This window comes from Salvelinus sp. IW2-2015, unplaced genomic scaffold, assembly GCF_002910315.2.
Source record: "Salvelinus sp. IW2-2015 unplaced genomic scaffold, ASM291031v2 Un_scaffold1795, whole genome shotgun sequence".
In the NCBI taxonomy this organism is placed as follows: domain Eukaryota; kingdom Metazoa; phylum Chordata; class Actinopteri; order Salmoniformes; family Salmonidae; genus Salvelinus; species Salvelinus sp. IW2-2015.
In genome coordinates, this window is record NW_019943168.1 from 11,305 (window position 1) to 25,294 (window position 13,990).

The 13,990-nt window shown below is 45.5% G+C and overlaps 1 protein-coding gene across 1 annotated transcript in view; it reads right to left on the bottom strand.

The window, feature by feature from the left end:
- Positions 1-325: 325 nt before the first annotated feature.
- ankzf1 (ankyrin repeat and zinc finger peptidyl tRNA hydrolase 1) overlaps positions 326-13,990 on the bottom strand; it is a 14,646-nt gene continuing 981 nt past the window's right edge. The window contains exons 2-7 of the mRNA XM_070439598.1: positions 8,889-9,133; positions 6,704-6,888; positions 5,981-6,503; positions 4,708-4,819; positions 512-679; positions 326-421 (exon numbers count right to left, since the gene is read on the bottom strand). Coding sequence (XP_070295699.1) covers positions 347-421; positions 512-679; positions 4,708-4,819; positions 5,981-6,503; positions 6,704-6,888; positions 8,889-9,133 — 1,308 coding nt within the window. The 3' untranslated portion in view covers positions 326-346. The remainder of the gene's footprint in view (positions 422-511; positions 680-4,707; positions 4,820-5,980; positions 6,504-6,703; positions 6,889-8,888; positions 9,134-13,990) is intronic.

Here is a 13,990-nt window from a genome sequence, read left to right on the forward strand (position 1 = left end):
TAGATGATACTGTATATGACAGGAGAGACTCCTAGATGATACTGTATATGACAGGACACTAGACTCCTAGATGATACTGTATATAACAGGAGAGACTCCTAGATGATACTGTATATAACAGGACACTAGACTCCTAGATGATACTGTATATGACAGGAGAACAGTAGACACTAGACGAATGAATGAAAATGTGTTGCCTCAATTCAGAACAAAGTTTGCCTACAGTACAGAAACAGACTGTTCTGCTATTTATCCAGTAACGTGTCGTATTCTTTCGTCTAACATTGTTTTGTGTGTCAAAAGAGAAGGAGAGGTTGTTTGACTAACGACTGAGGTCTTCGTAATGTTACCTGGTGTTTGAAAGGTCTCCCCCTGTTGATGCCTTGTGTTCTGCCAACCTCTTCTCTGCAGCCTGTGCTCTCTGCGGGTGGACATTTTGACAGTCAAGCCGCTCGTTTTGAAACAAATTGAACAATTCATGTACCGCATAAAAACGGATCTGTTTTCATACCTTCTCTCGATCGCTTAAGGAGGCAAATTTTTTCTTCTCCTCGGCCTCCATCTCTAGTTTCTTCCTCTGTTCTCTCTGTTCTTTCTCCCTCGTTTTCTTTGCTGCTTTCTGGGCCTTTTTCTTCTCCGTCTTCTTGGACTCCAACTCTGCCGTCAGCGGACCAGGAACCTTAAGGGAATAGAGCCGACGTTAAGACTTCCCCGCTGWGTCACAAAGTGCTCAAAACATGTCTATGTACATCTTTGGAAAATGAAACGCTCAGAGTTTTGGTATTTCGTGTGCTTGAAATGTGTCCTTTGCTCATCATGTGAAATAGCCCACGTTACTTCTCGGTCTCGCTAACACCTAGACATTCCATTTGATTGACAGACTCTAACTGGCTGTTTACGCCCAAACATAGTGGGTGTACAAGATTACACTTCACAGCTTTATCACAAAGTCCTCTCTCCTTAAAGTGTCTAAGAACTGTACATCTTTGGACAACTGATTGCTCGTTTGTCGTTGTTCCACCCTGCTCGACAGAAAGTGCTCCTCAGTTTAAATGCGACTGCCTACTGTATGTAACCAATGGAACTAACATCCGGCGCCGAAACGAGATGGCCGCCTCGCTTCGCGTTCCTTGGAAAATATGCAGTATTTAGTTTTATTTCTTACATCGGTACCCCAGGTAATCTTAGGTTTCATTACATACAGTCGGGAGGAACTACTGAATATACGATTAACGTCAACTCATCATCGTTCCTACCAGGAATATGACTTTCCCGAAACGGATCCAGTGTTTTGCCTTCCACCCAATACAATGGATCTGATCCCAGCCGGCGACCCTGTGCGACGCCGTAAAAGGGGCAACGACGGCGGCTCTGCACTGGTCAGGCTTCGGTACGGGCAGCATATCGCGCTCCCACTCCCTAGCATACTACTCGCCCAATGTCCAGTCTCTTGACATAAGGTTGATGAATCGAGCACGGGTAGCATTCCAGAGAGACATCAGGATTGCAACGTGCTCTGCTTCACGGAAACATGGCTAACTTCAAGACGCTAACGGAGTCGGTGACAGCAGTTGGTTTCTTCATGCATCGCCGCCGACCAGAAACAACATTTTCTGAGTAAGAAGAGGGGCGGGGGGTATGCCTTATGATTAACGAGACGTGGTGTGATCATATAACAACACACAGGAACTCAAGTCATTCTGTTCACCTGATCTAGAACTCCTCACAATCAATGTCGACCGATTATCTACCAAGGGAATCTCTTCGATCATAATCAAGCAGATAATATCCCCCCCAAGCAGACACAATCGATTGCCCTGAACGAATAATTCTATCTGACTCTTGTTAAACTGGAAACCACCACACCCGAGCTGCATTCATCGTAGCTGTGGATTTTACAAGCTAATCTAAAACAACTCCCTAAATTCTATCAGCATATCTGATTGTGCTACCAGGGCTGGAAAGACCCTAGATCAATTGTCTATACTATATTCCGCGACGCATATAAGGCCTCCCCGCCCCCTTTCGGAAAAGCTCGACCACACTCCATTTTGTTGATTTCCAGCCCTACAAACGAAAACTAAACAACAAGCTCCCGCGCTCAGGATTGCTTCAACGCTGTCCGACCAATCTGATTCCACGCTTCAAGACTGCTTCGAATCACGGCATTGGAATATGTTCCGCATTGCGTCCAACAACTATATTGACGACATATGCTGATTCGAGTGAGCGAGTTCATTAGGAAGTGCATTGACGGTGGCGTACCACGCAATATCGTTTAAACCATTCCCAAACCAGAAAACCGTGGATTGACGGCAGTGCATTCGCCGTGAATTGGAAAGCGCGACCCAAGCTGCTTTAACCGAGGGCAAGCGTGACCGGAAGCATGACGCGATTACAGACATGTAGCTATCTCTTTCGCAGCAATAAAACAGGCTAAGTCCGCCAGTACAGAGGACCAAAATCGCAGTCGCCAATCTATCAATCGGCTCAGACAACAAGAGCTATGTGGCCGGGTTCTACAGTCTCAACACGGGATACATAGACAGAACGAACCACGCCCGTCGCGGACCAAGCGATGTTCCTCTGCTCCAGACAGCGACCTAAACAACCTTTCTTGCCGCGCTTTGAGGACAAACTACCGTGCCACTACACCGGCCCACCTACCAAAACCTGCTGGGCTCTACCTTCACTTGCAGCCGGACAGGGGTGTAGAGTAACATTTAAACGTGCTTAAACCTCGCAAGGCTCCGCAGGCTCAGAGGCATTCCCAGCGCGTCCCAGCATGCGCAGACAGTGGTGGTGTGTTTACGGACCATATTCAATTCAATCATTATCCAGTCTGCTGTTTCCCCATGCATTCAAGGAGGCCACCATTGCTTCCTGATTCCAAGAAAGCTAAGCGTTAACTGAAGCTAAACGACTACCGCCCCGTAGTCATCATTCCGTGCATCGATGAGTGTCTTGACGGACTAGTCAAGCCATAGTCCCTCCACCTACGTCGGCACCGCCTGACCCACTACCATCTTGCTTACCGACCCAAGTAGGTCCACAGCACGAACGCAATACGCAACCACACTGCACATCTCTAACCATTCTTGGGACAAGGGACATTACCACATTGGATCGCTGTTCATCGATTAAGCTCAGCACTTAACCATAGTCCTCCAAACTCGTCATCAAGCGTCTGAGACCCTGGGTCTCGACCCGCCTCTGTGCCATGGTCCTGGACGTTCCTGACGCGGCCGTCCCCAGTGAGTGGGTTGAGGGTACCGAAAAACATCTCCACCCCGTGCATCCTCAACCTGGCCCACAGGGTGCGTTCTGAGCCTCTCCTGTCACTCCCCTGTTCACCAACATCTCCGTGGCCATGCCACGCCTCCAACCTCAGATTCATCAAGCTTTGGCGGATACACTACAGTGGAATGGCCTGATTACCAACAACGACGAGCACGGAGGGCCCCCTGACAGGGGGAGGTAGGCCCTTCGGAGTGTGGTGGTGTCAGAAATAACCTCACACTCACGGGTTTTTGGTCTAACAAACAAAGGAGCAATTGTTGTGGACTTCAGAAACAGCCAGACGGGAGCACCCCCCTATCCACATCATGACGGGTCAGTAGTGCGAGAAGGGTGCAAGTTTTAAGTTCCTCAGCTGTAGCCAATTCACGGACACACTAGTTGTCCACCCAGCACAGACCAGCGTCGTGTAGAGAAGCGCAGCAACGCGCCTCCGTCAACGCTCAGGACCGGCTGAAGCAAATCTTCGGCTTCACCAAAAGCACTCACAAACTTCTACAGCATGCACAATCCACGAGACTCCTGCTCGGGCTGTCATCACCGCCTTGAGTACGGCAATACTGCTGCGACCCACCAACCGTAAGGCTCTCCAGAGGGGGAGGTCTGCCAGAACGCATCACCGGGGGCAGAACTAACCTACCCCTCCAACGGACCCTAGGCTACCCAGCCGGATGTCACAGGAAAGGCCATGAAAGATCATCAGACAGACAACCCCCCAATCCACTGGCCTGTTCACCCCGCTATCATCCAGAAGCAGAGGTCAGTACAGGGTGATCAAAGCAGGGACCGAGAGACTGAATAAAACAGCTTCATCTCAAAGGCCATCAGACTGCTTAAACAGCCACCACTAACAGTTAGCGGCCGCTGCCAACATCTTTACTAGACTCAACTCCAGCCACTTTAAAGAATGAGATTGATGGAAAATGTATGGTAAAAATGTACCACTAGGCCACTGTTAAACAATGCCACATTAATATAATGTTTACATACCCTACATTACCCATTCTCCTATGTATAGTGATATACTGTACTCTATATCATCTACTGCATCTTGCCATCTTTATGTAATACATGTACCACTAGCCACTTTAAACTATGCCACTTTAGTTTTACATACCCTACAGTATCCTCTCATATGTATATACCGTACTCTATACCATCTCTCGCATCTTGCCTATGCCGTTCTTACCACCACTCATTCATATATCTTATTACATAATTCTTTATCCCTTTACACTTGCTGTGTGATATAGGTAGTAGTTGTGGAATTGTTAGGTTAAGATTACTTGTTGGTTATTACTGCATTGTCGGAACTAGAAGCACAAGCATTTCGCTACACTCGCATTAACATCTGCTAACCATGTGTATGTGACTAATAAAATTTGATTTGATTTGATTTGAACAGCTCACCAGAGCCTTGCTGTAGTTGTATTTGTCAGGGTGATCAGCCATGTACTTCCTGAACATGTTCCTCGTGTCCTTGTCAGGAGCAACGATGTAGGGAGTCTGGCCTGTCTGATCTCTGTGGACACAAAGCAACAACGCTTCCTCTCTGTTAATAACATAAACAGCTTCTTATAATAATACATACAATTTATGTGCTTTTCATTTAAAAGACAATCACTTTTCTTTTTTACAACATACATACATACATACATATACAGTACCAGTCAAAAGTTTAGACATCTACTCATTCTGGGGTTTTTCTTTATTTTKACTATTTTCTACATTGTAGAATAATAGTGAAGACATCAAAACTATGAAATAACACATATGGAATCATGTAGTAACTAAAAAGTGGCAAATACATCTAAATATATTTTTTTATTTGAGATTCTTCAAAGTAGMTTCCCTTTGCCTTGAAGATAGCATTGCACACTCTTAGCATTCTCTCAACCAGCTTCATGAGGTAGTCACCTGGAATGCATTTCAATTAACAGGTGTGCCTTGTTAAAAGTTAATGCGTTTGAGCCAATCAGTTGTGTTGTGTCAAGGTAGGGGTGGTATACAGTAACAAGTAACAGACAGATCTCAACATCAACTGTTCCAGAGGAGACTGCCTGAATCAGGCCTTCATGGTCGAATCGCTGCAAAGAAACCACTACTAAAGGACACCAATAATAAGAAGAGACTTGCTTGGGCCAAGAAACACAAACAATGGACATTAGACCCGTGGAAATCTGCCCTGATGGTCTGATGAGTCCAAATTTGAGATTTTTGGTTCCAACTGCCTGTCACTTCTGTTGTCATCTGCTGATAATTAAGCTATTTTCTGCCGATTGTGGTGCAGTGATTATTGTCTGTGAAGGAAAACTACAGCTGCACGTCCCTGATCACCGTATTGTAGAAAAAAAAAACAGTCACAACTTTCATTATAAAATGTGACCCCCTGTCAATTACACCGCTTTCTCCCGTTGTGCTACTTACAAACACGTGGCTCTGTTCTGGCGAACTACGGTAAAACGTCATCATGTAAAATAATGTGACAGGTGACACGAAGAACGCGATCTGCTTTGTCTCCTAATGTATTGCACAAGTTGACCGCAGGTACTAACTTAAAAAGCAGATGTAAATATTAAAATGTATTGAAAAGCCATCCCATGGCTATTTCCAAATACCCCCAGTATACGACATATTACGGTATACCGCCCAAGCCTAATATAGACATATATATGGTTCATACTTGCATGCCGGGTCGCTGCCTGCATCCATCAACAGCTTGGCCACTCCTTTCTGTCCTGCTGCTGAGGCCACATGGAGCAGAGTGAAGCCTGAGGAGTCTATGGGCTGGTTGAGTAGGGCTAGTGGACTCAGGGCTGCAGGGGCCTGGGCTGCAGGGTTCTGGGCTGCAGGGTTCTGGGCTGCAGGGGCCTGGGCTGCAGGGGCCTGGGCTGCAGGGGCCTGGGCTGCAGGGGCCAGGGCTGCAGGGTTCAGGGCTGCAGGGGCCTGGGCTGCAGGGTTCAGGGCTGCAGGGTTCAGGGCTGCAGGGTCCTGGGAAGAGCAGCTCTCCTCCACCTCTCCCTGATTCTTCTCTCCCTCTGGCTTTGCACCCTGCTCCTCCCTCTGTCCATCCTGGTCCCCCTCCTCTCCACCCTGCTCTCCCCTCCTCACTGGTAACAGTCTGATGAGGGTGTCCAAGTCTCCAGTCTTACAGGCGGTGTAGAGAGCATCCCTCAGGCCATAGTCCCAGGACTCATCAGGCTCCTCTGAGAAGATGCAGAGAAGATGCTGTTGTATACAACAAACACAGACAGGCAGACAAAAAAAGGGCAGACAAAAAGGGCAGACAAAAAGGGCAGACAGACCGGCAGGCAGGCAGACAGACAGGCAGACAAAAAAAGGGCAGACAAAAAGGGCAGACAGGCAGACCGACCGGTAGGCAGGCAGAGTTAGGTTAAGACCTCACCCTCTTCATGTTGTATCGTCTTCTTCCCCTTGGGTTTCCTTCTCTCCTGGTTCTTCTCTCCTCCTCTCTCCTGGTTAGTGTCTTCAGCAGCAGTAGGAGACGCCACAGCTTCCCTGTTACTTAGACCTGAACACAAAAATAACTGTTTTTGCAGCTTTTCAAAGATTATCAAGTGATAGAAAGTCCTGTTGTAGAAATTCTATGAATTAAACTGAGATATCCGAAACGGCACCCAATTCCCCCTGGTCAGAATTAAACAGCCTGAACATCACCCTATAGGCCCTGGTCAGAATTAAACAGCCTGAACATCACCCTATAGGCCCTGAGTCAGCGAGGCCTAACTCTAACAGACCCAGCCCGTCTCCCTCACCTCTGTCCCTCGGTTTCTGCGTCTCTCCTTCCTCTCTTCCTTCCTAGGCAGGAATATGATTCTCATGCTCCCGGAGGTCCAGGTTCCCCAGATTCACTCCACCATCTCCAGCCTCCAGCTCCTCTCCTTGAAGCTCTCCTCTCCTCCCTAGGTGCCTTTCTTCTCCGGGAAGTTCTGGCTGATGCCACAGGTGTACGTGCTTCTTCCATACCTTGTTTGAGGACTCAGGATGTCGCCGATGTGTCAGTGTCTTTACCCTGTGTTTGGAAAGAATGAGTAACAATTAACAACTATTTGTCAGCCTTCTCAGAATTTGAAGCTCAGGAAGTGCCAATAATACAGCGCATCTCGGAAAGTATTCAGCACCCCTGGACTTTTCCACTATTTGTTACGTGTACAGCCTTAGTCTTAAAATGAGTTGCAATAGTTTTTTCGCATTCATCAATTTACACACACATACCCCATAACTGCATCCAACTACCCCATACATGACATCACACCGAATCACCCCATATACTATCCAACCCCATAATGACACCACAATAGCCATAATGATAAGACAAGGCAATAACAGGTTTTAGGAATTTGTTGCAAATGATAAAAAAAAAAAAAACTGAAATACACATTTCTATAAGTATTCAGACCCTTTGTGCAGTACCTTTTTAAGAGTCATCTTTGGCAGCGATTACAAGCACACAAGTCTATCCTTGGCACGACACTTACAGCTTGACCGTATTGGGAGATTTCTCCCATTCTGTTCTCGCCATCCTCTCAAAGCTCTGTCAGTGGCATGGAAAAAGTGTTGCTGCACAAGCTTATTTCAGGTCTCTCAGAGATAGTTCGATTGGGTGATCAAGGTCCGTGGCTCTGCTGGGCCACCAAGACATTTCAGAGACTGTCCCCGAACCCACTCCTGCGTTTAGCTCTGCTGTGTGCTTACGGGTCTCGTGCCTTTGGACGTGTGAACCTCTCGAAGTACAGTAGATATGGATCCTTGATTAAAAACCTGCTCAGACCGTCAGACTGCGGGTCTGAGGTCCTGAGCAGGTTATTTATCAGGACTCTCTATGTCTTTACTTACTCTTTCCCTCTAACTCTGATAGCTCTCCGCAGTCCCTGCCCTCTGATAAAAATTCCCGCACACGCATCGATGTGCCAACCCACACATGCTTCACCGTTAGCGGAGTCGGTGCCAGGTTTCCTCCAGACGTGATGATTGGCAATCAGGCCAAAGAGGTCTCATGGTCTGAGAGGCCTTTAGTTGCCTTTTGGTAAACTCCAAGTGGGCTGTCATGTGCCTTTTACTGAGAAGTAGCTTCCGTCTGGCCACTCTACCATAAAGGCCTGATTGGTGGAGTGCTGCAGAGATGGTTGTCCTTCTGGAAGGTTCTCCCATCTCCACAGAGGAACTCTGGAGCTCCTTATATAGACAGCTGTGTGCCTTTCCAAATCATGTCCAATCAATTGAATTTACCACAGGTGGACTCCAATCAAGTTGTAGAAACATCTCAAGGATGATTCAATGGAAACAGGATGTACCTGAGCTCAATTTACAGTCTCATAGCAAAGGATCTGAATACTTATGTAAAAACCTGTTCTCACTTTGTCATTATGGAGTATTGTGTGTAGATTGAGGAACAAAAATATGTTTTAGATTTATTTTAGGTTAAAATGTAACAAAATGTGGAAAAAGGGGTCTGAATACTTTCAGAAAGCAACGTACATGTAGAGMAGACAGATTAAGCCCTAGACTGAAAACTGCTTTTCAATGGAGAATCTAGATTTTAATACTAAACTTAGTGTTTTGTAGGAAACCGTCCCGTAGATTGACTCGTACCATATACATTTAGAGTGGAGAGGACATCATGGACTCTCTTTATCTCTCTGAAGGTGGCTCTGCGTGTGGGGAAGGGCAGCGTTCTGATCCGAGGGTCCTTCTTCACCAGCGGAGCTGCTTTACCCCCCAAGAACATGCTTTTATTGTGACTGGGCGCACGCAGGAAGATGGCACTGGCTTCAGTCAGGTGGTCAGTCCAGCTCTCCAGCAGGTCCTGGATCTCCTGCAAGCAGAGGACAGGAACTACTGATTAGATCAACAACATTAAAAGGTGCAAGCAGCCATTAAACACACCAGAAGAAATCCACTTTTTCGAGCTGTTAGACGATGGCGAGAGTTTACCCACGATGTTGCACATTGATTTAAGTCAATAAGTCCATCGTTTTAATCAAAATATTTGAGTTTGAAAAGTGGCAAATCCGAACGGCCTACTTCATGCAAATCATTGTGAATGCGTTTTCCTAACTTATGTAAACATTATTTTTCAGGGCAGGGTTTTATTTGACTGTTACCATCCACCAGCATGGCATTGTTTATTAATAAGAAACAGCTGTATTCCTCTTCATGACCGAGATGACCAAACAGTCTTTGGTCCGCCTGGGTCACGGAACTAATTAAAAACAGGAGGTGCAAACTTATCCATTGGATCATGTCTCAATTATTGAGCTAGTCTTTATTAAAAATGTATATATCTGAACAATCCTTGTTCATAGGGTCCAAGGGGGGGGGTGGGGGGTGGAGGGGGGCGGGCGGGTTCTACAGCTAAACTAAATGGAATTGTTTTAATCACGATGATTGAGCTATCTTCGATGTTAGAATGTTAGGGACCATTCGACGTATAATAAATAAAATATTTTACATTTTGCGGGATTAAACATTGAGATTTACTGGGGCTTATTGAGAATATTTAACGCATTGAATATAATTCCATTACACTGGGAAAAGAGACAGATAGTTAAAAAAATGAATAAATTTCCTATATGTCTGGTCCTAATCTCCTGAGTGGCTACAGAAAGTATCACGAATTTCATATATTATTTTTTACCTCGGTACATAACCCTGTTCTTGTGGGTCACTAAAATACTTAACATTTAAAAATTACAAATTTCGCTAAGGTAAATTTATTGTCACGTACGCTGTTGGATCCCGCGCCCAGATTGGGCTGTAATACTTTCAATAGGGCTTACGTGTAAAGAAGTTAGAGTTGGTTACCGTACCACGCTTAGCTGTAGGCAAGTGATCACCATACGATAGTCCAGTGCCAAGGTATAGCATTAGTTTGTCGTATCCTAGTGTCCGAATGTATCACCATATTCGAGGTAGCCAGGCAAGTGATTCAGCCATATGGCGATACCTTGGGTAGGTCCAAGTTGTCGAGGTCATATCCGGATACCTCAGTGTCTCAAGTATCACGGCATTAGATATTGTCCTAGGTGGCCAATGTGATCGTACGATACTGGGAGTACCAAGGCCAAAGTATCACCATATTGTAGTCGATACCTAGGTTCCAAGCTATGCAACCTGTGATTGATTACGATACTAGGCCAAGTAGTGACCATACGTATAGCCGTGAGGCGACCCCATTGTATCACTCATTAGACATACCGGACGGCCTAAGTATTCACATATGCGTATCCAGGGCAAGGTATGTCACCCTATCGATTACCTGAGGCAAGTATGTCACCATAGCTATAGCCGAGGTCAAGTTCTACCATGACGATACTTTTCTTGGTTTTTTTGTTGTTTCTTGTTTTTTTTTGTGAGGCCCAAGTTATGACTATATTTACGATTAGCGAGGTTTTCTAGTATGACCATTTATACCGATACCAGGCAAGTTTATTCACCATAGTCGATAGGCCAGGCAAGTGTGATCACGCATACGGTATATCAGGCTCCAAGGTATCACCATAGACGTATACACTGTTAGGTCCAGTATCGACGGCTATAGCGATACGAGGCAAGTATCACCGTTATACGGATAGCGCAGGTCAAGTTTACCATCACCGATACCTGTAGGCATAGTAATCTTACATAGATACGAGGCCAAGTATCACCGATAATGCATTGTACCAAGGGCCCGAAGTATCACATTATCTGATAGCAGGTCCAAGTATCACATACGATACAGGCTTCAAGTATGCACATACGGATACCGTTCAGGTCCAAGTTATCTGACCCCCATACGATACAAGGCCAAGGGTATCTTAACATAGCGATACAGGCCAAGTATCTACCATAGTTTGTGTGTATTTTTAGCGATAGCCAGGCCTAGTATCACCATAACGATACCAGGCCAAGTTTATCACCATAACGACGGTAATTCAGGCCAAGTATTCGACCAAAAAATACGATACGAGGCCAAGTATCACGATATCGGATACTCAGCCAAGTTCACTTATTTATCGATACCGGAGGCGCTTCAAGTGATCACCTATGTGCGATATGCTAGGTCCAAGTATCACCGATACGATATCTTAGGCCAAGTGATCATCCATATGCGATATTCCGTAGGGCCAAGTGATCCATACGATACGCAGGCAAGTGATCACCATTACGATTTCAGGGGCCAAGTATCGACCATGACGATAGACCTAGGGTCCAAAGTGGAATCACCATACGATACGCAGGCCAAGTGATCACCATGATCGATACGCTAGTGTCCAGATCACCGATACGATATCGCAGCGCCAAGTAGTCTACAAATAACGTACAGGCCAAGTACATGCACGCATGACTCGAGTGAGCCTAGGTCCAAGTATTTCGATTCCTATAATCGTATTAGCCAGGGCCAAGTCATCACGCATACGATAGACCGTAGGCAATGTGTATCACCATACCGATACCCGGCCAAGTAATCACATACGATACCGTAGGCCAAGTATCAACCATAACGTACCGAGGCCAAGTATCACCATAGTCGATTTCCCGTAGGCAAGGTATCCACCATTCGCAACCATTTTTGTGACTAGACCATAGCGATGATCAGGCCAAGTATTCACCTATGGACCTTAACATTTATTTCTAGACGTTATCCAGGCCAAGGTCTACTACATGCTCTTGTTGTATTTTGCTAGGCATTTTCAACTGTAAGTTGATTGTGTAGAGTTGTCACGCATATCGATACCAGCCAAGTATCACAACCATATGTCCAACATTTTACTACCGATACCCAGGTGCCAGAGGGTCTACTACCCTGCTCTGTTACTTCCGCATTTCACTGTGACGTAGTAGAGTTTGCAACCTGATATTTCGATAGTCCAGGCTAATTGTATCACCATACACCATTTTATAACGATTTTTCGGATACCTTAGGCTAGTGCCAAGTATTCACCATTGTCAACATTTTACTAATGATCGTATCAGAGGCCAAGGTATCACCATACGATACCAGGCCAAGTATCACCATACCAACATTTTTAACTAACGATAAGATACGGAGGGCCAAGTATCACATTTCCAACATTTTTGTACTAACGATACCCAGGCCCAAGTATCACTACCATATTGCCTAACATTTAACTAATCGATACGGATATCCCTAGGGTTCCAAGTATCACATTCCAACTTTTACTAACGTTGATACGCGATAGGCCAAGTTCACATTTCAAACATTTTTACTACACACGATACGCAGGCCAAGTATCACATACAAACATTTTACTAAGATACCTAGGCCAAGTATCAGCCATACACAGACATTTTTTACTAGAGAGTTGATATTTTAACTCCTAAGCTAGTTCTGGGCTAATCAGAGGAAAACCATAAGGTGGCTTCTCCCGGTTAGTCACATGTCAGAATAAGAGTCTAGTTGTGTTGCGGCTTGACTTGGAGTGCAGCCTCGTTTGTACCGCCTCAGGGCAGCTGCCCGGCTGATTTTAAGGGGCATGGCTGTGTTTCTGTTTGGCATCTCTCAGTGGCCCTGGGACGTCCTCCGCTTGGCTCTAAGCAGTGTACACGTATGGAGTACGTCTTGTGCTGGCCCAATACGTCTTGCTCCTTGGAATCAGAGATTGGTGAGAGATTGGTCCAGTCTTTTAGTGACCGAGAGGGATGACTTGGACAGAAATGAAAGACGCTCCTTGACGCTTTCTTTCCCCAATTTTTGTTGACGTACAGCCTTCATTCTAGGGATGTAATTTTGGATTTGGGATAATGTATTTGTCTTTTCTCCCCTGCTGACCAATCTACACCAATATTGTCTGCAGCAACTGTTTTTGTTACCCTTTTGCACCAGAGTTGTGTCCTTATCGACATGTCAATTCCAGGTCTGAGGCGCTCTAGCAGCGAATCAATTCCTGGTTCGACCGCAGTTCTATGGCTTGGTTTTTTGCTCTGACATGCACTGGTCAATTCTGTGGGACCTTGTTATAGACAGGTGTGGTGCCGTTTCTCAAATCTAGTGTCCAGTCAATTGATTCATTTATCACGTGCGAATTTCCAATAAGTTGTAAGAACATGCAAGGGATTGGATCAAGTTGGAAACAGGAATGCACTGAGCTGCAATCTTATGAGTCTCATAGCAAAGGTGTCTGGATATACTTTGTAAACAATATGTTTTGTTTTTTAAATATACAATTTGCATGTAGTGCCCGTCCTACACAGGCGCACTAACCCTTCCATTAATGGAACCTACTTTTAGTACCTGAGCCGCTACAGGGAGTCACATTTGTAGAAAATATGGATACCTAGTTTGAGATCACTTATGTGGATAGGTGAGAATAGTGGTAACCATTTGAGATCTACTATGTGCGAGTGAGAATATGGTACCGTGATTTGATGATCACTTAATGGCGATAGAGAATATGGTACCGTAATTTGGAGTATCACTTATGGGCGATGAGAGAATATGGTCACCGGGATTGTGAGATCACTATGGCGATAGGAATATGGTACCTTATTTGAGATCACTATGGGCGATAGTGAATATGGTACCGGATTTGAGATGACTATGCGATATGAGAATAGATGGGTGACCGAAGTTGTGCGAACGATTCACTAGTATGGCGATGAGGAGAATTATGGTACAGTTTGAGATCGACTATGGCGGTGAGAGAATAAAGTGTATCATGGTTGAGATCAT